At 48.5% G+C, this 17,181-nt stretch overlaps 1 protein-coding gene across 2 annotated transcripts; it reads right to left on the bottom strand.

Annotated features, from left to right (window-relative positions):
• Nucleotides 1-2,056: 2,056 nt before the first annotated feature.
• Nucleotides 2,057-17,160, bottom strand: Elp6 (elongator acetyltransferase complex subunit 6). Of its 2 annotated transcripts, NM_001108782.2 has the most exons (7): nucleotides 16,993-17,068; nucleotides 13,281-13,359; nucleotides 10,121-10,191; nucleotides 8,957-9,075; nucleotides 6,973-7,174; nucleotides 3,169-3,315; nucleotides 2,057-2,592 (listed from the first exon to the last, which is right to left on the bottom strand). In NM_001108782.2, the coding sequence occupies exons 1-7, from the start codon at nucleotides 17,044-17,046 to the stop codon at nucleotides 2,464-2,466; spliced, it is 801 nt and encodes a 266-aa protein (NP_001102252.1). In that variant the 5' UTR covers nucleotides 17,047-17,068; the 3' UTR covers nucleotides 2,057-2,463. The 2 variants fall into 2 exon arrangements, with proteins under 2 accessions (NP_001102252.1, XP_063121907.1); XM_063265837.1 differs by lacking the exons at nucleotides 2,057-2,592; nucleotides 3,169-3,315 and having other exon boundaries at nucleotides 6,993-7,128; nucleotides 16,993-17,160.
• Nucleotides 17,161-17,181: the final 21 nt, after the last annotated feature.

The raw sequence follows: 17,181 nt of genomic DNA, 5'->3' as shown, positions 1-17,181 counted from the left end.
GGATTGCTATGCATTTAAGGGCAGCCTAGGCTACATAGTGAGATCCTGCATGGAAAACAAAACAGCTTTCTCTTTGGCCACCAGGACCCTGCACTTTTCCCCTGAAAATCAGAGCATTATTGCAGGGGGTCCTGCTTGCTACAACACTCCACTTCCACTTGAGACAAGCCAACCGCACTACTGGGTTTCTCCACCATTTCTCCACCTGCTCAAGAGGTCCAGCAGTTGTGGGTGACGAGGGAGTCTGTGTCTGAGAGCTGCCCTCACCTGCAGTGGTGGGGTGCTTTGGTGATAGCCTTCGGAGGCAGCTCAGGTATCTTGCTGGGAGTGGCAGTGTCCCCTGACCATCCCCTACTTTCCCTCCCCTGTGGTGGTTTGAATGAGAATGGCCCCATAGGCTCATGTATTTGCTTGCTTGGTCACCAGGGAGTAGGACTGTCTGAAGGATTTGAAGATTAGGGGGTGTGGCCCTGTTGAAAGAAGTGTTCACTCGGGGGGGTACCAGCTTTGAGGTTTCAAACACTTAACCCCGCCCTCCCCTCTCCCCTCTCTCTCTCCCCCTCCTCACATCCCTCTCCCTTCTACTGGCCCCCACACACCTCCCTGTCATTTTGCCTGTGGACTAAGATACAGCTCTCAGCCACTGCTCCAGAGTCATGTATGCCACCATGCTCCCTCCATGATAATAACAGAATAAGCCAACGAAACTACAAGCAAGCCCTCAGTAAAATGCTTTCTCTTATAAGAGATGCCTTGGTCATGGTGTTTCTTCACAGCAGTAGAACATCAGGACCCACAACAAACTGGCCAATGCAGGGGAGGCCACAGAGATAGCTCATTGGGTGTTTACTGCCAAGCTCGGTGACCTGAGTTTGGATTCCTGAAACCCACAAGATGGAAGGAGAAAACCGACTCCTGAACAACGTTCTCTGACCACCACCCCATGTGTGACATGATGTACACACACACACACACAATTAGGAAATGTAATAAATGGGTTGAGACACTCTGTAGCCCTGGTTGGCCTAGAACTTACTGTAGACCAGGCTGGCCTCAAACTCATAATCTCTACTTCACTCTGCCTCCAGATTAAAGGCATTTACCACAACACCAGCTTTATGAGAAACACTCGTCTAACACACAGGGCAAGGAAACACCTCTTTCTCCTTTCCAATGTTATTTTGAGCTAGTTTTTAAATTAATAACTATATAAAGACTGTGAGTGTAATTCAGTCACAGAGCACTTGCCTAATGTGCAAAGCTGTGAGTTCAATACAGGAACACACACACGATCTATGAAATTTTTAGTTTTATTAGTGGTATAATGTCCATGTGAAAACGAGGCACTAATTTTAAGAGAACACACCTTGTATTCCTTCTGAGGTGACCTTTACTAAGGAGCTAGATGTAACCAGGGGTCATCTTAAGATGCTGGGATAAATATTCCTTTCTCTTATCTAGATGTGGTACTGTGACTTTTAATACCAGCATTCTGGAGGCAGAGGCAGGGGAATCTCTGTGAGCTTCAAGCCAGCCTCATCTACATAGTGAGTTCCAAGCCAGCAAGGGCTACATCAAGAGACCTTGTCTCAAACTGCCCTCCAAAACACATGCACACAACATTGGTTCCAAGAACTGCCTCCTGCTGTCTCCAATGTCTTCAAAGGAGCATTACCAGTAGCTCGCCAAGGTCCCTCTAACCAGGCAGCAAAGACACTTCCCTGTTCTTCTTAAGGCCAGACCCTTATTCAAGGCCCCAGAGCCATGCTCTTGTTGGCTAGGACTCCAGCATACAGGCCAAGCTGCAGAAACAGAAGCAGGTTTACACCTTCAGTGGGTGAGGGGTGGGGACACCTGCCTGCCCCTGGACTCCGTGAACGTGGGCCGGCAGGTATGGCTTTGGAGTCCAGCTCCAGTTCAATTATCCTTAGCCTGTTCTAAGCCTCGAATGTCCTCACTTTCTTTTCCAAGTCCATCTCCTCACTGAACTTCAAGGGAAAGTCCCTATGTAAAAGGGAAATGAAACATTAAAAAAAACAACCTCCAGGAAGCCTGCTGTGGGAACCTTCTTTATTCCACCCATCATGGTCCTAGCCGTCAGCCAGTATGGCTGCCATTCAGGCAACTTCCTGACTGCCTCCTTCTGCCCACAGTGTGGCTCTCAATGTCACAACCTCCAAAAATAGGCAGGTAAGGCCGAAGTCACATGGGATGCCCCAAAGGACCGCTCTGCTGGGGTTCACCATGCAGTCTCTCTCAGCAGGAGCCTCACGCAGTTCCTCACTGTGTTTCCTGAGCAGAGCCCTGGGGACAAAGCAGGTGCTCACAGCACCATCGTCCCGGGTCACGGCTGCTGTGGTGAAGCCTGAAGAGTGAGTCAAAGGTCTGAGGGCGCATTCCACCGGGTGCTTTATCTTCCACACCCACAGCTGTCCAAAGTCACTTCGGTTGTCCGGAATTAGGTCACAGAACAGCACGAGACATTCCTTTGGCAAAAAAGGACACATTCTTATCCTGTATCTTGTATTGGTAAGTGAGACTTCGAGCCCGCTGGGCTGTGGGCTGCGACGACCTCCTCCAGAGAATGCTCAGCTGCAGTGCGAGAGAGAGAGAGAGAGAGAGAGAGAGAGAGAGAGAGAGAGAGAGAGAGAGAGAGAGATATTAAGGAAGAGGCGTCCACCAAGTACCCGCTCCACTGTGAATCCGACTGGGTCTCCTGGTCACTTTCCACTGCGGCTTCTACAATAGCTCAGACAAACGTGTCATACGGTAATGAGACCAACTTCTACAATAAACATTACCAGGGGCAACCGTTATCAAGCCTTGGCCCTCCATTAGGGCAGCTGTACTTCTTGCTTCTCATAGGAAAGTAAAGGTAGAAAAAGTCCCCCGCTTCCCTCCTCCCTCTCTGCTTAGTTTTACTCTTGAGTACTAGGGTTTGGTAATCTCTGCCGGATAAACTCTCTTTGCCTTTGCACTCTTTAAGTCTGGGGTCTTCCGACAACGATTCTTGGACCCTAACATTCACAAATCAGACCACAGGAAAAACTACTTCCTGCTCCAGGAGTCTCTATGCTACCTGGTGACTTCACATGCATTAAACTCAGGACATCCAGGATCTGCCTTCTCCCCACGGCAGCGCCCCGTTCAGCCTGTGCACCTACCCACCTGCCCATGCACGTCCTTGCAGAATCCGGTGGCCAGGCCCTGAGTCCGCAGGATCAGGTGACTTTGATGACTGAGGCCATTCAGTAGGATGTTATTCTCTTCATCCTCAGCACCTTCAGTGTCGTGCACGAGGGCTACCACATTTCCCTGCATCATACACAAGAAAGAAACCTCGTCTTTAACATGGATACCCAAGGTCAGAGAACACCAGGCTTCCTGTGTCTCCATAGCCATATCTGTGTATCCCCCCAGATCACCCTCCCTGCTGCTCTTATAAGAGCTTCTTCATAAGACAGAGCCCTAGGGGGCTCCAGGACCCTAATTCCAATCAGCTACTGCATATTTTCACTTGCAAGTCCAAACTACTCGTCCAACCCAATTCATCTAAAACCAACCCCGTCCTAGGCACTCCATGTCTATTCCTGAGTAGCATGCCACCAGGGGCTAGCAAGACAGCTCAGTGGGTAAAAGCACTTGTCACCAATCCTGATGATCTGAGTCAATCCCCGGACCTCACAGAACAGTAGGACAGAGAAGACTCCTGAAAATTGTCTGTGGCATTTCCATGTACCCACTACCAAATTAAATATCTCTAAATTTTCATTTAGCTGGACAGTGGTGGCACACACCTTTAATCCCAGCACTCAGGAGGCAGAGACAGGTGGATCTGAGTTCGAGGCCAGCCTGATCTACAGACAATTAGGGCTACACAGAGAAGCCCTGCCTCGTGAGAAAAAGATATATTTTTTCATTTAATTGCCACCATTCTGCCAGGCACTATTCAGTCAACATAGATAATCTAAGGTGACAAGTCAAGCAGAGAGAGGCATGGGGCAGGGAAATCTCAAAGGAGAGACAGGGAGGACACGCTGACCTGAGATCTGGCGGCCAAACAAAATTAACCAAACACTAATGGACAGTCTACCTCACCAAAATGTGGCATCGTGGGGCATACAGTTCAGTGGCACAGTACTTGCCTAACAATCTTGAGGCCCTAGATTTGATCCTTGGAACCATAGAGGGGAAAGTGAAATGTTGGCATTAGAGGTACAGCTTAATTGAGCATGTGTTCAGCATATACAAGGTCCTGAGTTCAATTCCCCAGACTGCTGAAAACTAAAAACTAAAAATGAGAGGTTGAGAAGCGGCTCAGTAGTAAAGTGCTTCTTGCGAAAGCACAGTGACCTGAGGTGGAGCCCACAGGACCCCTAACCCCCTCATACAGAGGCAGACGTGACCTAGGTAAGGAGTACACACCTTTTATCCTAGTACTCAGGAAACAGAAGCAGCCTGGTATACACAGTGAGTTTCTAGGATAGCCAGGGCTATATAGTAAGACCTTGTCTTTTTTTTTTTTTTTTTGGTTCTTTTTTTTCCGGAGCTGGGGACCGAACCCAGGGCCTTGCGCTTCCTAGGCAAGCACTTTACCACTGAGCTAAATCCCCAACCCGGTAAGACCTTGTCTTAAAAAGGGAGTGTGGGTGTTGGGGATTTAGCTCAGTGGTAGAGCGCTTGCTTACCAAGCGCAAGGCCCTGGGTTCGGTCCTCAGCTCCGGAAAAAAAAAAAAAAAAAGAAGAAGAAAAAAAAAAAAAACATTAAAAAGGGAGTGGTGGTGGTGGCAGCTGGAGGGATGGTTCAGTAGTTAAGAACACTAATTGCGGGGTTGGAGATTTAGCTCAGTGGTAGAGCGCTTGCTTACCAAGCGCAAGGCCCTGGGTTCGGTTCCCAGCTCCGAAAAAAAAAAAAAAAAAAAAGAGCACTAATTGCTTTTCCAGAGGACCCAGGTTCGATTCACAGAAGCCACAAGGAGGTCCATAGATGTCTGTGGCTCAAGTCCCAGGGGATCTAGTGCTCTCTTCCAGCCTCCATGGGCACCAAGATACTAGTATACAAAAGGAATTTTTAAGTTAAGATATGAGGGCTAGACATGGCTCAGCAGATGAGAGTATATAACTGCTCTTGCAGAGGACCTAGGTTCAGTTCTGAACATACATGTCAGACAGCTTACAAAGGCATGCAACTCCAGCTCCAAGGAATCCAATGATCTGTTCTGGCCTTCAAAATCACCTATACAACATGTAATTAAAAAGTAAAAGAGGGCTGGAGAGATGGCTCAGTGATTAAGAGCACTGACTGTTCTTCCAGAGGTTCTGAGTTCAAATCCCAGCAACCACATGGTGGCTCACAACCATCTGTAATGAGATCTGATGCCCTCTTCTGGTGTGTCTGAGGACAGCTACAGTGTACTTATATATAATAAATAAATAAATCTTTAAAAAAAAAAATACCAAAAGGATCTTAGGACAGGCCATAGAGGTGTATGCCTATAATCCTAACACTGGGGAGGCAGAGGCAGGTTGATCTCCCTGAGTTTGAGGCCAGTCTAGTCTATAGAGCAAGTTATAGGACAGCCAAGGGTACAGAAAGAAATTGTCTCAAAAAACTAAGTAAACAAACAAACAAACAAGCAAATAACAAAATCTTTAAAAAAAAATTCAAAAGGATAGACGAGGTCAGTGTGACGTACAAATCTGTGACTTTAGAGCTTGGGAGGTGGACAAAGAAGACCAGAGGTGCAAGGTCACCCTTAGCTACTTAGCAAGTTCAAAGTCAGCCTGGACTACACAGAACCCACCTCACGAAAGCAAGCTAGTCTCAGCAGGGCACATGTGACCACAGCACTGTGCAGCCTTAGGTACACGGAGAAGGGAATCCCTGGAGCATACTGGCCAGCCAGTCTTGCCAAATAGGTGGTCTCCAAGCCTCCTGCCCTTCTATGGGGGCTCTCAAGTCTCCCTGTCCCTCACTCTCTCCCTCCCTGGTCCCTCTCTCTGGATCCTGGTCCTGTGACCGTAGACAAGAAGATCGCAGCGGTCCTTTGACCACGGCTTCCAGGGAAGCCTGTGCCTGCGGGTTTCACAATTGGTCACACTCTTGCGAATTCATCTCACTCCTCTCTACCAGTACTCTGCACGGAGTCTGGCCTCTCCGCACAATGTCTATAGCCCGTGTGCTAACCCAGGTGCCGCAGGAGACAGCCAGCTCACTCCACTCAATGTCTTGTTTTGTTCTTTGACAGCTCTTGCTACATAGACTGTGCTGGCTTGGAGCTCTGTGGCCCAGGCTGGCCTCAGACTTGGACTCTGAGGATTCTGAGCTCACGCTGCCATGTTCAGACTCTCAGTTGTTTTGCTCTCTTAATTCTTTTTTTTTTTTAAATTAACTTGGGTAGGCAGATGTGAGAGGGTGCCCGTGCAAGCACGCAGCGCTGTGAGGTCAGAGATAATCCTGTCACGTGTCCTCTCCTTTCACCTTTGTGTGGGTTGTGGGGTCACACTCAGGTCATCAGACTTGTGCAGCTAAGCACTTTTGCCTGGCTTTAAACTCACAACCCTTCTTCCACAATGTCCCGAGTAACAGACAGGTGAGGACAATCCGCTACACAAGGATGTTACCAACTGAGCTACAACCCTGGCCCTACTTTTCAATCCCCAGAACTTTCACCCACAAGGAAAGAAAACATAAAGCTGTTATGAGTCATGACTTTAGTTAATCTTCAAGACTCACCAAGGAACCCACAGAGCTCACAGGCAGGCGGGGACTATGGCACTGTCCCACGGTGCTAGTCAAACCTTTAACTTTGAGAGCTTTATTATTTAGCATTGCCAAGTAGGGTAAAAGCAGAATGGGTGGAATGAAGAATTTCTGCGTCTACCAGAGGACAGCTAAACTCAAAGCAAACAGACAGAGAAGGCAGAGCACACGAGTCTGGGTTCTCAGCGACCATGGCGGTCCCTCGGTACCTTCAGTTCGCAGCACACCGTGGCCCTGCAGTACTGCATGAAATCCAGCACGGCAACTGCCCCCACACCCAGGCTCAGCAGCACACTGAGGTTGTCCACCAACAGGACTGGGCACTTCCATGGCGACTCCCCACTGTCCGCGGGCTTCAGGGTGTCCTGTATAAACGTATACAGCGACTGTAGGTTCCCTGCACCAGCCTCCCTAGAAACGCAGGGGAAAGTCACCAAAGCTTTTGTCAGTCACACTCTACAACCATGGGAGGAATGTTTTCCTCTGAGTCAGTGTCTCATGAACTCCGGGCCTTGAACTCAGTATGTAGTCAAGGGTGACCTTGATTTTCTGATCTTTCTGCTTCCACATCCTAAGGGCTCCCTAGCATACAGGACAGCTGGCTTGACAGAGTGCTGGGTGTCAAACAAACACAGGGCTTCATGCACACTAGGCAAACACTATCAACTGAAGCTACAGTCCCAGCTCTTCTCTCCTGTTCAAGTGTGACACTTTAGAGCTGACCTGGAATTCATCCCATCCTTTCTACTCCCGAGTGCTAGGATTACAGGCATGTACCACCGTGCCCAGCTCTGCAAATGTTTATCTGGGACAAAGGAGCACCAAGAGAGACTGGAGAAGGCAAAGAACTGTATGACTGACAGTCTTTGGCAATCTGGAAAAGAACACACACACGCACACACACACAAAGGCACACATGCACGCACAAGTAAATCTTACTTTACTCCAATCCAAGTATTTTCTAAGGCCTACTAGGTACTAAGGTAAAATTTATGGGCTACAAAAATTGTACAAGCCTTGGGTCTCTGAAGAGACATTATAAAGACCTGGCATGGTGGTCCATACCTATAGTCCCAACTATCACAGAAGCAGGAGAATAGAAAGCAAGAGGCCAGCCTGGGAAGGCAGTGAGACTGTCTCAAAATGGAGATATAAAATAGTAATAATGAGAAAAGAAAGAGAACTATACAGCTTCTCAATCCAAGAGCTGTGGCACCTAGACAAGTCAGAATGTGCAAGCGAGAGAGGCCTCCCCAGCAGATCCTGACCTGCCAGAGGAAGTTAGCAGCAATTGGAGCATCTTGGTGAGGGGTGTGGCCTATGGGTTGCTGGTATACACACAGAACTGACGTATCTCTGACACACGATGACCCACCCACGCCCACCTTCCCTGGGGATGTTGCAAGCTGTCCTTTCCCAGCAAAGTGAGGGGGAGAGGAGCACAGCGCCCAGGGCAACCTCCTCCTCCCTCGGCAGTGGAGGACTTCCAGACACGCTGGGATCAGGTGTAACCAGTCCCTGCAGTCAAATGATAAAACCAAGGTAGGGTGCTACGGAATATGTCACACACCCAGACATTCTAGCCACGGCAAAAGGGCACATCTGAAAAAGCAGGGTAGTGGGGACGGCTGTGTCATGGACTCCTTTGTGAAAGAGAAAGAACAGAAGCCATGAGGGGCTGATGTTCAGAAAGGGGGAGACGCACAGCATAGCCAGTCTCAGACCTGCAGTCGTCTCCTGTTGCTGCTGCTAAAGAGTGAGGCAAGAGATATTTAGGCCTACAGGCCATCTCTTCCCCTGCTCCAACTACCGAGTCTGTCACCATAAAGTCAAATATCCAGAGACAAACAAGGATAAACAAATATGGCTACATTCCAATAAAATTAAAACAAACAAACAAACAGGTCACCAGCCCATAACCCTTAGTTTCTAAATGAGGGCAAGAAAGAGCTAAGGTAGGTACACGAGGGAGCCATCAGAGAAACAGCAGAGCACTTCCCTGTGCTATCCTCCCAGCAAACTATGCTTTCCTCAGCTCTGGGGACCACCACCCACCATGGGCTTCATGTTGGCAGCCAAGGGCTGTGTGACACATAGGAACACAGGGGATGGGTCTGATTCCTGAAGCCACCTCCGCCTCTGACACAACCCAGCAGCCCTGTCTGCCCCCACCCCCAGCTCTACAGTTCGGACCTGAGAAACTGCAGGGGGTGAGGCTCCTCCTGAGAGTGGAAGAGGACTTCCACGGAGGACTTGAGGCCCTCCAGGAACACAAGCTGCCCTCGCTCCCGCGCTGCGGTCAAGCTGACGCCCTGGATGAGACAAAAAGCAGAGTGAAGTGCTGTGCCCTGTGGGGCATGGGGAACCTTTCAGAGGAACTACATACTGGCTAATAAGACGGTAAGACATATTCCAAACCCTGCCGAAGTGTTCCTGTCTCTTCCCACTCTGCTTTCAGATATTTGCGACAAGACTTGGGTGTCCTCCCAAGAAGGTCTCGACACAAAATGCAGTAGAAGATGACCTTGACCTTTTTTTTTCCGCAAGACAGAGATTCTCTGTGTATCCCTAGCTGTTCTAGAACTAGATTTGTAGACCAGACTGGCCTCGAGCTCACAGAGGTCTGCCTGTCTCTGCTTCCTGAGTGCTGGGATTATTTTTACTTTTCAATGATGTACAAGTGTCTCTACATGCAAGTGCAGCTGCCTTGGAAGGTCGGAAGGTTGGAAGCTGCCTGACCCAGGTGCTGGGAACCCGATCCTCTCAACACTAACCACTGAGCCACCTCGGCAGTCCCAACCCTGATCTTGTGTTCTCCTGCCTCTCCCTCCTGGTGCTGGGATGAGAGGTTGAGCCAGTGGTGTGAAAACATACTCAGCTAGGCAAGAAACCCTGAACTGGCCACGATCCGGAGAAGGGTCTGGATCACAGAGGACTACAAACCCTAGACCTGGTTTTATATGTTTTCAGTAAAACATGCCCAGATTCTGCTTTAATCCTTTGGATAAGGAGTTCAGGGTCCCAAGATATCCTCAGTCCTTCCTCTGTTCGATTCTCCATAACGCAGACAGAAAAGTCCAGCCTCAGCCCGGCAATGGTGCCACACACCTTTAATCCCAGCCCTCAGGAAACAGAAGCAGGTGGATCTCTGAGTTCGAGTGAGTTCTAAGACAGCCAAGATTACACAGAGAAACTCTTGTCTTGAAAAAACAAAAAAGCAAAAACAACACCAAAAACAAACAAAAAAACAAAACAACCCCCCCCAAAAAAAAAGAAGGGAAGAAAAGAAAAAGAAAAGCCTGGCCCTGGCCCATGCTCCTTTGAAGGGATGTCACCACAGAGGACTGGAACACTTACCAGTTTCTGTCCCACAATATTGTAATGGCTGAAAGACTGGACAAGTGCCACGAAGCAGACTTTACAATTAGCTGAAAAACAAAAAAAATGGACTTTTAAAACAAATCCCCTGCTCACAACCAGACACAAATTCTTCAACCCTCTGGAAAGACGAACACTAAGGAAGGCCTAGACCAGGCCCTGTACTCTGATATAATTTGCTTGATTTCACTAAGACGCACCTCCCCATCGTCATCCTATGAGATAGCCTCAGGGAGCACATGCTGGTCTTCAACTCCCTATAGAACCCAGGGTGGTTCTGAACTCTATTTTTGTTTTGCTTTGTTCTTTTTGAGACAGGGTTTTTCTGTGTAGCCCTGGTTATCTTGGAACTTACTCTGTAGATCAGGCTGGCCTGGAACTCAGAAATCTGCCTGCCTCTGCCTCCCAAATGCTGGGGCTAAAGGCCTGTACCACCAACACCCAGCTGACTTTGAACTTTTTTTTTTAATTAATTTATTTATTTTATGTATCTTGCTGTCTTCACACACACCAGAAGAGGGCATCGAATCCCATTACAGATGGTTGTGAGCCACCATGTGGTTGCTGGGAATTGAACTCATGACCTCTGGAAGAGCAGTCAGTGCTCTTAACCACTGAGCCATCTCTCCAGCCCCCGACTTTGAACTCTTAATCCTCTAGCTCTAACTCCTGAGATCGCTAGCAGGAGCCACCACACTTGGTGCAAACAATACGGGAAACTCAACTCTGGGCTTCATGGATAGTAAGCAAACATTCTACAAACTGAGCTGTAACCCCACGCCCCTAAGATGCATTAAAAAATTTATTGTGGGGGTTGGGGATTTAGCTCAGTGGTAGAACGCTTGCCTAGCAAGCGCAAGGCGCTGGGTTCGGTTCCCAGCTCCGGAAAAAAAAAAATTTATTGTGTGTATGCATGATGTGTATGCACAGAAGTCAGAGAACAAGTTTGTGGAGCTGGTTCTCGCCTTCCACCTGCACACAGGCTCCAAACATTGAACTCAGGTTGCCACGCTTGTGTGACAAGTACTTTTACTCACTGAGCCATCTTACCAAGCCAAAATGTCTTTTTCCCCTTTGTTTTCTAGTACTGGGGATGAAACCCAGTTCTACTGGTAAGTCATATCCCCAACTTTTGCTTGGTTATTTTTGCTTACTTGGGGGAAGGAGGGCTGTGCATATGTACCTCAGTTTGACTACAGAGGACAACGTGTAGGAGTTAGTTCTTCCCTTCTGCCATGTGGGTGCTGGGGACTGAGCTCAAATCATCAGGATGGTGCAGCCAGTGCTGTTTACCAACTGAGCTATCTCCCTGGCCCCTAAGTAGTGTGTGTGTGTATGTGTGTGTGTGTGTGTGTGTGTGTGTGTGTGTGTGTGTGTGTGTGTGTCTATGTGTGTATCTGTGTTTATTCATGTTTGTGTGACTCTGTGCATGAGTGCATGTCTTATTCATGGAGACCAGTCTCTCCCTGAATTGAAGCTCACTGCCTCGGCTGGGCTGACCACTGGGCTTCCAGGAGTCTAGCTGACTCTTTCCCTCTCTCCCTCGTGCTATGGTTACAGATCTGCACCACACCTGGGTTTTGTGGAACTGCCGGAAAGCTGAACTCAGGTCCTCAGGCATGTTACCAAATGCACCCACCTCCACAGTTCCTAGGGACTTAACCTTGTTCTTTTGTAAATTGTGTCTGTTTCCCAACTTTGCTGTGTGCTTACTATTTATACACACTCTGAGAAACTCCAGCTAATTAACTGAGCCTTGTTCATTCTAATAACTTATCCATAGATTACTCTTGTTTTTCTATGCTGAAAATCATATCACGTGAAAAAAATAACCTTTGAAAGCTGTCCAATTGGGCAAAGATCCACCTCATCATCATGGCTGGAACAGGGCATCCTCGAGGAGAAGCCAATGATGACCGAGTCTGGTGCTGGGGCTACGGCTAAGTTGATAAAGTGCTTGCCTGGTATGCACTTGATCCTCAGTGCTGAATAAAGCCAGGCGAGGTGGCACACACCTGTAACTCAAGGACTTCGGAGGTGGAGAAAGGAGGATCTGAAATCCTGGGTCATCCTCGGCTACATAGCAAATTCAAGGCAGGCGTGGGTGACAGGGGACGCAGTCTTACACTAATAGCACCACCAAAAAATGGAGGAAGAGACTTTTCTAATCTATTTCCTAATGTGAAATGCAGTGGGGTTGGGGATTTAGCTCAGCAGTAGAGCGCTTGCCTAGGAAGCGCAAGGCCCTGGGTTCGATCCCCAGCTCTGGAAAAAAAGAAAAGAAAAGAAAAGAAAAGAAAAGAAAAAAAAAAAAAAAGAAATGCAGTGGCCCTATTCTCTAGGAAGTATCTATTGCAATGACAAAATGTCACTAGGGTTGGAGGATCTGAGACTTAAAAACACAACAACTAAGAAACAACAGGTCAGGAAGCCACACAAGGACCTCAGAGAGGAGTGGCTCCTCCACAGTGGATGGAGAAGTGGAGAAGGGGAAGAAGGGAAGGTAGGCTGATAGGCACACAGCATTCTTGGGTAGGCTGTAATGATGCTCCCATCACCTGGTACCTAAGAGAATAGCTCACTGATTACCTGAACACCAAAGCCAAGACAACCAATGTTCTTCCCGTTGCTTCCTTAGGGTTTTTCTTTTCTATTTTCTTAGCTGTTCTGGGTTTCCATTTTTGTTGTTGTTGTTTTGTTTTGTTTTTTGTTTTTGTTTTCCCAAGATGGGGTCTCACTGTGTAGCCTTGGCTGTCCCGGAACTCACTCTGTAGACCAGACTGGCCTCAAACTCAAAGATCTGCCTGCCTCCCGAGTCCTAGGACTAAAGATGTACACCACCACTGCCTGGCTAGACAATTGTTGATATTTCTTTTATTTTGAAGTTACAGATGGTTGTGAGCCACCGTGTGGGTGCTGGGGATTTAACCTGAGCCCTCTGGGAGAGTAGCCAGTGCTCTGAACTGCGAGCCATCTCTCCAGAACTGGGGGTCCTTTTCTTTCCTTTCTTTTCTTTTCTTTTTTTTCCGGAGCTGGGGACTGAACCCAGGGCTTTGCGCTTGCTAGGCAAGCGCTCTACCACTGAGCCAAATCCCCAACCCCTGGGGTTCCTTTTCTATGGCACCAGGGAGTCACATACCTTTCAGGTAGAAGGACAGGAAGTGATGCACAAGGAAGCTGCCGTCTGTCTTGGCGTCACAGAGGAGAGTCAGTTTCCCCTGAGAGTAGGGAAGAGCACAAGGTAAGTCAGACCCCCCGTAAGAGGTGAGCCCCATCAGAGAAGCCAAGGCAGTTATGGACATTTCGACACTTGAACAGCTGTTTATTAATGACATACATACTAAATTAACCCCAAAATGAGTAAACCTCAGAGCCGAGGAGATGGCTCAGTGGATAAATCCCTCACTGTGCAATAATGAGGACCGAGTTTGAGTCCCCAGAACCCAAGTAAAGTCAGACCCAGCAGTGGGTAACTGTAAGCTCAGAGCTTATGCAGAGAGACAGGAGGTCAAGATGGAATCTCTACAGGTTCTACGGCTAGGCCAGCCAGTGTACGCAGTGCACGGCAGTCTCAGAACAAAGTAAGAGGAATGACTACCACACCCACACCGGAGCATGTGTGCAACTGTCTTCACACACACAAAAGTGGGAGCATACACGTGCACGTGATAATCAAAAACTGAAGAAAATCAAGGCTGGAGGGATGACTTACAAGCTAAGGGTGAGCACTACTATTGCATGGGACTGCGTTTGCACCAGGTAGCTCACGATGCCTACGGCTCTAGTTCCAGAAAGATGAACAACATCTCCTATGTCTACAGACACCTTCCCTTATATGCAGACAAACACGGGTATGCATAATTAAAAATGAAAAAAAAAAACAAGTTCTGAAAAATAACAAGATCAATAATTAAAATCACGAGAGAGTAAAGTTGTGAGCCCTGTTAGTCAGGATGGGCACGCACAGCTCAGCCTCTTAAGTCAAAAGTCGGAAAGAGCCCAAGCATTCGGTGCTTGCAGCCCGGCAGTTTACCCAATCTTCACAGCCTGCCTGCCCAAGACAGATGCCATCAAAAAGAAGATGCAGATGCTGAAACTGGACGAGGAGAATACCACCACCATGCTGAGCAGACCGAGGCCGACAAGAAGCAAGCTGAGGACTGATGCAGGCAGCTGGGTGAGAGCAGCAGGCCTTCTGGAGGAAGTGAAAGGGGACGGGGGGTGAGGAGGAAAACTATTCTGAGTCTGCCCAGGAGCAGACTGAGAAGAAGCCCACTGAGGATGAGGCAGATGTGACCTCCCTGAAGGACCGCTCAGCTCCTAGAGGAGGAGTCAGCAGAACAGCGCCTGACTACAGCCCTGCAAAAGCTAGAGACTGGGAAGGCAGCTGATGAGAGTGAGAGAGGAAGGAAAGTCACTGAAAGCCAAGCTATGAAAGGTGAAGAAAAGACAGGAGATGCAGGAGGTTCAGCTGAAGGAGGCCAAAGTCCACCACAGAGGATCCTGGCTGCAAATAGGAGGTGGCCGGGAAGCTGGTGATTCTGGAAGAAGAGATGGAGTGCTCAGAGGAGAGCTGAGGTGGCTGGGAACCAAGTGTGGCAGCTGGAGGAGGAGTTTCAAACCATGGACCGGGCCCTCAAGACGCTGATAGCCTCAGAGGAGTATTCGACCAAGGAGGACCGGCACAAAGAAGAGATCAAACTTTTGGAGGAGTAGCTAAAAGAGACTGAGACCTGAACAGAGTTGGCTGAAACATCTGTGGCAAAGTTGGAGAAAACCATTGAGAAGCTGGAAGAGACATTGGCTAGCACCACTGGGATGTAGAGATTCTTCATCCAGATCCTTCTGGGACTCAGTGACCTGTAAGGGCTGGCCCTGCACCTACCAGACTATAATTGCCTTCTCAAGCCATTAAACTGATGTTACTGGGGACAAAGAATAATTTTTTTAACTACTTGGTTTAGTAATTTAGGAACCAGTCTTAAGGAGAATTAGATTCAAAAGAAAGCCTTTATCCCTGATCTCCAATGAGTAGAAAGGGCCTTCAGAAAAGGCTTTCTTTCCATCTAGAACTTGGAAGGCTGAGGCAACAAGATTGTGAGTCAAAGGCCAGACTAAGCAGTGTGTGGTTCCTTTCTTCCCAGCACCAGACAGACAAAGGGTTGCAGGACTGAGTTTGAGACTAGTCTAGTCTACACCACGAGTTTCCAGCCAGGCTGGGCTATAGAGTCTTAAGAAACAAAAGCAAAAACAAAGTAACCAAAAATGCCAGCCTAAGATGCTCATTCAGACCATCTCAAAACAGAGTTATTTTGTTTGTTTTGAGGTAGGAACTCACCTTATAGTCCGGGTTGGCCTGGAACTCACAGAAATCTGCCTATCTCTGCCCCCTGCTACCACACACTTAATTGTAAGATGTTTTAAGTAGGGTTGGGGATTTAGCTCAGTGGTAGAGCGCTTGCCTAGCAAGCACAAGGCCCTGGGTTCGGTCCCCAGCTCCGAAAAAATGAACCAAAAAAAAAAAAAAAGATGTTTTAAGTAGTGTCTTTGGCCCTAAGATCCTCCCTGGGGTCAATTTGTAAAAGTAATTAGGATGGTTTTTGTTTTGGGTTTGTGGGTGCGGTATATGTGCATGGGCACGGCATGTGTGTGCAGTATGTGGGGAGACTTGAGGTTGGTGTTGGGTGTCTTCTTCATTGCTTTCCATTTTTCCATTTATCAAGGTAGGGACTCTTGATAAGTAGCCAATTTCAACTAACAGTCAGCCAGCTTGCCCCAGGGATCCCATCTCTAGGTGCCCTCTTGCCTACCTAGCTTTGACAATGGGTTCTTGGAATCCAAATTCTACTTCTGTACATGGTGCCAAGCCCTTTATCCACTGTGCTATCCCCTGGCCCAATTCTTGACAAGGCCTCTGATAACAAAGATCTCCCAGTGGCTAAGGTTCAGACTGGACTCTTATCACAGCGATCGCTGGAAAGATGATCTCTGCATTGTCTAGCTACCTGCTGTAGTTCTGTAAGTGACAGACAACATCAGGATCAAGGGCTGTCACATAACACGTCCATGCTGTACCAACTTAGGGCAAACCCGCCTAAGGTCTCTGGGTTTCAGTTGCCCTGCCCCCGCCCACACTATAAAATGCCAAATCACAACACCTGGACTTGATGGACCTTTTCCACCCAGTGTGGTCACTCTGGGCCCGGAAAATGCCCCAGCACCTCGAAAAATAGTCAGAACTGCAGGCCTGGACAGTCAAAAGCTGTCGGGCAAATAAAAGGATCTATTTAAAGCTTTCCACCTGTGGTGTGTTTTCTGCAAATTATTGAGTAAGACAGACAGATAAACTCCTGGAAGAGGTAACCCCTACGTGAAAATGAAAGACTTAGAGGTTCCATGGAGAGTGAGGAGGCTGAGAAAAACAGAATGGACGGAACACGCTGAAAGCTCAACGCAACCAGATGGTGAACTGTGAACAGTTCTTAGACGCCATCAGAACTAGGAAGAGTGCAAGCTGTGTTCCGTGCAACCTATAAAATGTTCCAGGGTGTAAGGAGGCTCAGGGCAGGCAAGAGACTTTCTTCTAGGGCCTGCTCTGCAGCCACCTCTGGGCGCCAGGGTAGCACGGAGTATATGGTCCCGGGGACTGAAAATGAACACGCAAGATGGTCCAGAAGCCCATCTTCCACAGGCCCAGGCACGCAACTGCAGCTTCGGCCGAGCCCTTTCCAGACTACAATTCCCAGATGCCCTCGGTTTACGGCAGCCGCGCCTGCTCCACCGCGCAGATCCCGGATGCAATCTTGCACGCTCCCGGGACATGCCTTCTTCCGGGCCGCGCGACATCTTACCTGCTCGGTCCTGTCTGGGGTGATGCTGAGAAGGTTGTTGAGTTCCGGGAACATTATGAACTGGGATAAAAATGATGGTTCTACAGGAAGAATGAAGGCCCAAGAACAACGCCCACAAGACCGTGCTCGCACGCGAGAAAGTGCGCGTGCGTGATCTCGCTCCCGCGTCAGCCAATCAGGCTTAGGGTT

The sequence above is a fragment of the Rattus norvegicus genome, chromosome 8, assembly GCF_036323735.1.
Source record: "Rattus norvegicus strain BN/NHsdMcwi chromosome 8, GRCr8, whole genome shotgun sequence".
In the NCBI taxonomy this organism is placed as follows: Eukaryota; Metazoa; Chordata; class Mammalia; order Rodentia; family Muridae; genus Rattus; species Rattus norvegicus.
This window is presented reverse-complemented; position numbering and strand designations above follow the sequence as displayed.